This window comes from Pinus tabuliformis, chromosome 3_1 (genome assembly GCF_031772625.1).
Source record: "Pinus tabuliformis cultivar Carrire ecotype Pingquan chromosome 3_1, CPIR1, whole genome shotgun sequence".
Classification (NCBI taxonomy): Eukaryota; Viridiplantae; Streptophyta; class Pinopsida; order Pinales; family Pinaceae; genus Pinus; species Pinus tabuliformis.
In genome coordinates, this window is record NC_142301.1 from 687,742,699 (window position 1) to 687,752,660 (window position 9,962).

The 9,962-nt window shown below is 32.1% G+C and overlaps 1 protein-coding gene across 1 annotated transcript; it reads left to right on the plus strand.

The window, feature by feature from the left end:
* Positions 1 to 4,869: 4,869 nt before the first annotated feature.
* Positions 4,870 to 9,756, plus strand: LOC149188992 (protein CDC73 homolog). Its single transcript, XM_089411735.1, has 3 exons — positions 4,870 to 6,393; positions 8,833 to 8,915; positions 9,095 to 9,756. Exons 1-3 carry the CDS (start codon positions 5,157 to 5,159, stop codon positions 9,194 to 9,196), a joined length of 1,422 nt encoding a protein of 473 aa, XP_089267861.1. The 5' UTR covers positions 4,870 to 5,156; the 3' UTR covers positions 9,197 to 9,756.
* The last annotated feature ends 206 nt before the right edge of the window (positions 9,757 to 9,962 follow it).

Here is a 9,962-nt window from a genome sequence, read left to right on the forward strand (position 1 = left end):
GCACCTCGACATAATAACAATATCTAGGATGTCATAGTCATGAGTATTTCTTTTGTTATTGTTTCAAAAGATGGGCATGTGTCACTTGATAATGAACTTGACATTTTATATATATAAAAGAGAAACTGAGAGAGAGACAATCAGGGAATATATTTATATATAAGAGAGATTGTCTATGTTGCATGAGTTTCTGGAACATGGGAACGTTGGGAACTTGGGTATGGGTGTCAGGAACGGCTAGAGGTTTCCCCAAGATTTACAGGAGAGCCATAATATTATATAATAAAAAAATAAAAAATAAAAAATATTTTTTTTAATTATATAATTTATATAATAATCAAAATATTCAAATATTAAAATCAATTTAAATATATAAATAATAAATATATAATCTCTCTTATATATAAATATATTCTTTGGGTGTCTCTCTTTGAGTCTCTCCTTTATATATATATAAAATATTAAAATGTCAAGTTCATTATTACACATGACAAGTCTTTGAAACAATCTGGCTTAAAAATACAAAGGAACAGTTTTACATATGTTTCTCTAGTTATTCTTAAGAGAAAAAATAAACCAACTCTAATGTTTAAGCATTGACTGTCACATACAATATGCACACACAATCTTCTGAGATATATATACATAAACAACAAAAGAAATATTCATCAGCATGACATCTGAGATATGACCCTTACATCGAGGTGTCACACCTTCCTTAACCCATCAAGAGATTGCTCAAGTTTCTCAATTAAAGATATCAATGTTAAGGATGTCTTTGGCCTTTCTTCTTGGGAAGATTTCAACTTAGGCTCATGTTTTGTGGGTAGTCCACCGTATTTCTCTATAGACTTTGTATTCCCCAACCCAGGGAACACATGGGAACTTCAAAAAAAATAGTATTCAAAACTCAGGGAACTTTTCCAAGCTCCCATTGCAGCTCCGACAAAAAAGGGAACGCTGCCATACAGTTCCAAAGCTTCCGGGAGCGGGAGAACCATTGGAACGAGTTTCCCAACTCTCCGTAGCATAGCAGTTTCCATGTAACATAAGAGATTATATATTTATTATTTATATCTTTAAATTGATTTTAATATTTGAATACTTTGATTCAATATTAATTTTGATTATATATATATATATATATATATTAATTATATATATATATTAATTATATATATATATTAATTATATATTTTTAAATTTTTTATTATATAATATTATTCCTGTAAAATTTGGGAAAACCTCTAGCGTCCGAGACACCCGCACCCAAATTACCAACCCAAATTCCCAAATTTCCACCACACCCAAATTACCAACCCAAATTTCCATTGCACCTACATTTCCAACGTTCATTTCCAACGTTCTCATGTTCTAGAAACCAAAAACTCATGCAACATAGGTCAATTCATTTTGAAATGTTAAGAAATTCTAAAAGAATTATTTAAAAGATTTTAAATTAAATATATCTTCAGTCGTTTGCATTATATATATTTTATATGTAAAATATAACTTGCATATCCATTGATAAAAAATGTGATAAAATAGTTTTTCCAGTTCCAAAGCTTCCGGAGCGCGAGAACCAATGGAACGAGTTTCCCAACTCTCCGTAGCAGTTTCCATGTAACATAGGAGATTATATATTTATTATTTATATCTTTAAATTGATTTTAATATTTGAATACTTTGATTCAATATTAATTTTGATTATTATATATATATATATATATATATATATATATATTTTAATTATATATTTTTAAATTTTTTATTATATAATATTACAGCTCTTGGTTCCTGTAAAATTTGAGAAAACCTCTAGCTTCCGAGACACCCGCACCCAAATTACCAACCCAAATTCCCAAATTTCCACCACACCAAGTGTTAAGAAATTCTAAAAGAATTATTTAAAAGATTTTAAATTAAATATATCTTTAGTCATTTGCATTATATATATTTTATATGTAAAATATAACTTGCATACCCATTGATAAAAAATGTGATGAAATAGTTTTTAATCGGAATCACCAAAATTCTACAATACAATTTAAATATTTTTTATTGTTTAAGATATATTTAAATTTCCACCACACCAAGTGTTAAGAAATTCTAAAAGAATTATTTAAACGATTTTAAATTAAATATATCTTCAGTCATTTGCATTATATATATTTTATATGTAAAATATAACTTGCATACCCATTGATAAAAAATGTGATGAAATAGTTTTTTAATCGGAATCACCAAAATTCTACAATTCAGATACGGGGGATTTGAACCGGTGACCTATCAAAAGGAGTTTTTCTAAGTTTAGACTAACCTAAGTACCGACGGGGGATTTGAACCCGTGACCTATCAAAAAGAGTAACACCCATTGAACGTCAATCCAAAACCCCATAGGCAACAACAATTAAAATTACTATTACATAAGATTATAAATCCCATAGGCAACAACAATTAAAATTACTATTACATAAGATTATAAACCCCATAGGCAACAACAATTAAAATTACTATTACATAAGATTATAAACCCCATAAGCAACAACAATTAAAATTACTATTACATAAGATTATAAACCCCATAAGCAACAACAATTAAAATTACTATTACATAAGATTATATATATTTATAGAACGAATCATATTTAACTCAATTGACACTTATATATAATATTATTTATAAACAAAAATTTATTATTTTACCGTATTAAATTTATGAATATTTTTATATATATATATATATTAAATTTATGAATATTTATTATTATTTTTTTATTAGATTTATTATTCTATTATATATTAAAATTATTAATATATTTTGAACTTTATATATTTTTTGTATTTTAATTTTATCATTTTTTAAAATATATTTTTAATTCTATAATATAATAAATTAAAGTTGTATTTTAATTTTATAAAAAAAATTTGTTTTATTTTCCTACCTTAACAACAATGATAATTCATTAGAGTGATTTAGAATAAACTTATAATCAAAATTTCTAACTATCTCAGAACTACTTTCCAACTGCCACTATGCCACTAACCGTATTTAAACTAACCATAATTATAAATTCAAAAAATATCACAAAATCCCAAGAACAGCATTCTCTAAATATGCCATAGGGATTGGTATTGACTTTTCAATTTCGGCATTTGACTGCTTCCTTATTATTACCGGAATCTGCAAATCCGGATAACAACAAGGAATCTGCAAATCCGAATAAGGATGCCCCTTTGTATTGACTTTTGAGTTTTGATATTTCGTTGGTTGCTGGTTGAAAGAACTATGCTTCCTTCTTGAAAGAAATGCTATTGAAAACAATCAATCTGGAAAAGACATAGAACCCAGCCAGAACTAACTGTGCAAGGAGAGAAATATCCTTAACTTCCCAAAACCTCGCGAGGGTTTTGATGTACCAGTCGATCATTCTCTGCAACTACAATGAAGTAATGGATAGAGGATGGTCTGGTGAAAATGGAATCGATATTTCTTTTTATGGTTTGCACTGATATGTTTTTGACCTACTATGGATAAAAAAGGGTTAGGTATGTGTATTTTTTTTTCCTGTTATTTGCAGGAATGAAATATATATACTCTTCCTGTTTTCCTGCAATAAATATACTCTTCCTGTTATTTGCAGAAATGAAATATATATACTTTCCCTGTTATTTGTGGTTTGCACTGATATCTTTTTGACCTACTATGGATAAAAAAAAGGTAAGGTATGTGTATTTTTTTCCCCTGTTATTTGCAGGAATGAAATATATATACTCTTCATGTTTTCCTGCAATAAATATACTCTTCCTGTTATTTGCAGAACTGAAATATATATACTTATACTTTTCCTGTTATTGGTAGGAATGAAATATATATATTCTTCCAGTTATTAATAGGCAGATATGAAATATATACATTTTTTTGTTATTTGCAGGAATGAAATATAGATATTCTTCCGGTTATTAATATTAATGGGTAGGAATGAAATATATATATATTTTTGTTAATGGCAGGAATGAAATATATATATACTCCCTGTTAATAACAGGAATAAAGAGTCAGTGCATAGCCTTCCACGGAAATGGATCTGGAAACTTGTAAAACCATACCATTGTACCACGCCTCAGAACTCTCAGAAGGTATGGGTACTTGCAGCAGTAAGATCAGTGTAAACCTGAACCATACAATATTACTAATCTAGTCTAATAATAACTACCACTGCAAACCATAACAAAACAGTTTGCAAATATCATGCCACATGGCAATAAACACAGTATTTAAAGAATGACAGGCATCCTCTCTAATAATAGCGACCACTGCAAACTATAACAGAACAGTCTACAAATATCATGCCACATGGCAGAAAAAACACCTACTTATAAAGAATGACAGACATGGGCTGCAAAAAAATCCGCCCAAAGTGAGCCTTCCTAAAAACACCCTTTCAAGTAATTAAATATGGTCCAATGACCTAAAATAAATATCCAACAAAAAATATATTTTATATATTTTCTATAAGTAAAACAAAATACTCGAAAACAACCCTCACAAAGAAAATAGGAACTTACAGAGTACGCTGCTAGGTTGATGCCGAAGAATATCTTATTTCGGTCGATTATGAAATACCCTGTTGGTGAAGCCATTAAAAATACCTCAAACTAAAGTTGACCTTGCAAGGAACAAAAATATTTATTGAAAATACTGTTTACATTAGTGATAAAATTGTATTTTATCGGATAAAATTGGTGACAAAAATATATACCAGTCGAATTTTAATTTTAATTTTAGTTTAAGTGCAAGTCACCCTGGCTAAATCTGTGAGAACTTGTTATGGAATTTATAATAAAAAAGTCAGTCCAGCCAAATTAGAAGTTAAAAAGGCACAAAATTCTATTCATCCACAACTGCTTCAAACCAAATAACGCAACCCCACTAAGCGGTCCGACAGGAAAGAATAGGAGTGCGGACTTGTCTACGTTGGAGTGGTTTCTCTTAAATTGTCAAAACTTTGTCGACTTCTTCATTCATGGTTTCTTTGGGCGGTCGATATTTCTTAACATTCGCATCGTATTAAGAATTAGCATGAGCATCATTAGACAAGAACTCTGAAATCTACGGGCCTGGAAGTCAAGTCGTCAATTACTGAACCAGAGAGATGGATCCCCTATCCGTACTGCGTGACTACACAATCAGAGCGGACCTGGAGAGCATCAGGATCGTGGGAGAGGACATCCACTTCGGGGAAGATTACAAATTCCCCTCCAACATCGAGACAGCCTACAGATCCAAACAGGGTAGTCTCTACACTCTTGAATGCCTTGTTTTCTTTCTGAAAAATGCCCATCTCAAGCACACTGAGTACATGCAACAAGCCCGAGCGCATAAGTTCCAGAAGCTCCAGACTGTCATTTACACGGACAGGAAGCCATTGCTGGACTACCTAGAAGGAAAAATCAGTACCACCGACGCCATTGAACTCGTTGCCCCTGCTGGCCATCATGCCCCCCCGGAAAAACCCATTAAACGGCATTGGGATGAGGCGGCGGACCATGTTGAAGAGTACAGGCCTGAGGACCCAATTCTGGGATTGTATGATAATAACAATAATAGTAACAGTAACAAAAGGATTAGGATTGATACAGAAGATGGGGACATGGTGGGTTCAGAGATTGATCCAAAAATTACAGAGATGGTACCTCAGATAGACCTAATAAGGGCCAAAGAGAGGCCTCTCAAGGACAGGGAAACCCTATTGGAATGCCCAAATAAGAATTTTCATAGTGTTTTGTCCATGGCTAATAAAAGAGATGATGACAGGAGAAGGCCAGAGGATCAACAGAGGAAAGAGCATGATCAGTCCAACTTAAATACCCCTAGCAAAAACCATTATGGAAATACAGAGGAAAGGAGGTTTTGGAAAAACAATCTGGGTGCCGACACTGCTGATCTTGGAACTTATCCCACCCCATCGTATACTGGTCAGAAGGATTTCATGAAAAAAAACACTGCATTGGGATCCCAGAGAGCTCAGGTCCAAGGAACTCCTCGTGCTTCATTTGGTGGTAAAGTGAAACCAGAGGGAACACCCATTATTTTGGTTCCGAGTGCCTTCCAGACTTTGTTGAATATATACAATGCAAGAGACTTTCTGGAGGATGGGATCTATGTTGCACCTGATGTCAAGGCCAAGCAGATTTCCAAGAAGCCTGAATGTGTTACGATACAGAGGAAGATCGGACGCGAGAAGGCACCGGTGGCATATGAAATCAGGGATAAGCCCTCTGCTTTGGCTCCCGGTGATTGGGAGCGAGTTGTGGCTGTTTTTGTGCTGGGTAAAGAGTGGCAGTTCAAGGACTGGCCTTTCCAGGACCATGTGGAGATTTTCAGCAAAAGTAAGTTTATTCTTGATGAATTCTTAGTTGTATGATCAAGTGAATGCATATTTTTATTTTCATTCTCCAATTCTGTAACAAATATATATTATAATGTATTCATGGATGGCACAAACACACCCAATTTTGGAGATAAAGTTCAAGTAAGTTTATTCTTGATGAATTCTTAGTTGTATGATCAAGTGAATGCATATTTTTATTTTCATTCTCCAATTCTGTCACAAATATATATTATAATGTATTAATGGATGGCACAAACACACCCAATTTTGGAGATAAAGTTTACTTGAAAGCAAATTCCTATCTAACATCCTTTTTCCACTGTGTGCTCATATCACTAAGATCCTCATAGCTTGGTTGCAACTATCATCAGCTCAAAACTCAATATATGAATCATTGAAAAGGGCATAGTGTTGTACATGCTACTCATCTGACTGTCAAGCTTAGAAGAAGGGAAAGGATAAACAATAGAGATTACTTTTTCACCAAAGGATACTCTGATTGTAGACAATTATGATTATAATGATTATGTACCGGTATATGAATTTTTTTTATTTCTGGAAAAATAAACATTTTTAATAAATAGTTGAAAATTATTGTGTTTTTTATTTTTTATTTTTTAAATGGAAAGAAGAGTTGTTGTAATGTTCTATATGAAATGTTTGTATGGAATATTTTGATCTTATCAAATAATTATATAAAAATAAATTAAATAATGATTTATATTATTAATCAAATATAGTGCCGTTTGTAGCCATTCTAGTTCTATAGTTTCAGAGTTAAATAAGTTACAGTAGGGATGGTACTAGATATTGGCAGTTTATTTTAGTGGAATTATATATGGTTAAAATATTTATAAAATATTTATTTGGTTTTATATATATTTCATATAGTATTTAAAAATGCAATTTAAACAATGAAAAATTATATTGTATAAAATTATATTGTATTTTAAAATATAAAGAAATTTACAAATGCAGTACTTAAAAAAAAATCTATACTAATTTATAGCAATTCTAACTCTAATTTGTAACCATTCCAACTCTATAATTTTAGAATTAAACAAATTACAGTATGGGATGGTACTAGATACCAGCAGTTCGCCCTACTTGCCAAGTTTAGAAAAATGCAACGCTTTCATTTAATTCGATACAGATTTAAGACCTTAGTTTTGCCGCAGGGATTGGAATACATTAACACATGCATGCGATGCGGCTTTTTATTTAAAACCCTAACAAATCACCCTTATCAAATCAGGGATCTAACAATTTAGGTTATTGCCAAGCTTATATAGGATAAGCGGTTTATTCTCATTAATTTGCATTTTGATTTTACAGGCCCAGAAGGCTTCTTAGGCCAAAACAATATCTCAGTTAATTTTATTGTCTTGAGGTTGTATAATCCTTGATCTCTGTTATTACCTGCCATAACCTGCCATAACCTGCCATAGTTTATTGTCACAGGGCATCTACGAAGTCCTGTGCCATCTACAAAGTCATTTTATTTGTCTTTAATCTTGTTTGTGTTTTAAAATAATGAGTTTATACAGGGGGAGTTTATTGAAAAAAGTGTATGGAATGATTTGTTATAGAGTTTTTAAAGTTTCAGATTTTTAAGTGAGTTTATAAATCTACTGTTTCAGATTTTTAAGTGAGTTTATCATCAGAAGAACGCCAAATGTCTCTAACCTTTATTTGTGTTATATATCTTATTGGATTTTTTTGAGTAAGTCCATCATCAAGAAAACGCAAAATATCTCTAACCTTATTTGTGTTGCATATCTTACTGGAGCTTTTTTTGGAGCTGTTCAATCTCTCTAGCGGATATGGTTATGTTGAAATCTTTGCTTTTTCCTTTTACATTGAAATATTTAGTCTTAGTCTCGCCATCAAACCTATAAATGAAAATAATAATATGATATTATTAATACCTTTCCAAACCCAAATAACCATGGTCTTACTAAGAACAATACCTTGCCAATCCCAAACAACTATGGTTTCACTAGAAACAAACATGCCGAAAAGGATTTGAACTCTGATAAATATCATAACAATTTCTCATTTCAACCACCTAAACTAAACCTAACAATTTCTCATTTCAACCACCTAAACTAAACCTAATTGACAAATGTAACTATTATTTTCTGCACTCATTATTACATTTTGGTTTGATCTAAGCCATTCTTAAATAGTTTTAAATTCTTAGATATTAAAGTCTGTGGAGAGTGCTGTTCGGAGTGAAATCTTTCATTTTGGACTGTCAATTTCGATCCTATTCTGCAAAGATTGAACTGCTATCTTGCACACTAACTGGCTTAGCCTGCACTATTTCTACTTATTTTTAATTTTTATCCTTTTTGGTTTTCTGCATTTGACATGGATTTTTAAAATGGTCAATCTGGTCTGGGAGCCGACTAATTCACAGTTTTTCCTTCTACAGTCATGGGGTTTAATCTTCGCTTTGAAGATGATAGTTTGGAGTCTGTGAAGACTGTTAGACAGTGGAACGTGAAGATCATTTCGGTTCGTGGCTAAATATGTGGATTTGATTGAAATAGTTTAAACTTTAATTTTCTTGTAGAGGAGCTTTTCTTATGCAGTCCTTGTGCATATGGATGCCAAAGCATTTGTTTTTAGCTTACCGCACACTTCCTTCTCTATCATCATCTACTTGATTATTGTTTTATTGGCTCTGTTTACAGATCAGCAAGCATAAGCGACACCAGGATAAGACCGCAGCATTGGATATTTGGGATAAGTTGGACCGTTTCTTACGTTCACAAAGATGCAGCTTGGTTTTCTAACCTACTGGAATTTGTTAACCACAAGATTAAATTTTGAAGAAATTTAATCTAATAAAAGAACTTCGAAGAGAACACTACAAAGCTACCATGCAAAATTTAGTAGCAAAAATAAACCACATTTCATTAGCTCAAATTCTGAAGTTCCCTTATGCTGCAGTACATTTCCTTCTGGTAATTGGATTGCAGTGGTTTTTTTAATGGAAGATATCAACATGCTGAGATTTTGCAGAGTGGCAAGCTCAAAGTGCTCAATAAAAGTGTTTTTAAAGCATGCCAAGACTGCACAAATAAAAGTGGTTTCAGCATCGACCTTAGGGCATGGTTTTATGTAGTGAAAGTGATAATTTCAGAGCATTCACAAGGGTGGATTTTGAGCAGCTTTAAAATTGATTTTGCCCCCATAGATTTGGCATCCGGGAACTGCTACAAAATAACAATGGTTTTATCAATAAAAAATAAAGGATAAAGAGGGTTTTTTGGGCGAGGCCCAGGCTTTCATTTTCATGTAACAGAGGAAAAACATTGCATGCAAATTCAGCAATAACTTCGTTTTGGGTTTTGACAACCTTCAATAACATTTTTGTGAAAAGGGTCCTCGGATCAAGCTTCTCTTGCTGCCAATTTAGTTTTGATTTCACTGCAACTTGAGCTTCTTTGCAACCAATTTAGTGTATTTTTCCCTGCAACTTAAAAAGGCATCTGAAAATATATTTACTTAAGAGGTAGCTCTCTCTGATCCTTGAATTTTATCTACTTAAGAGGTATT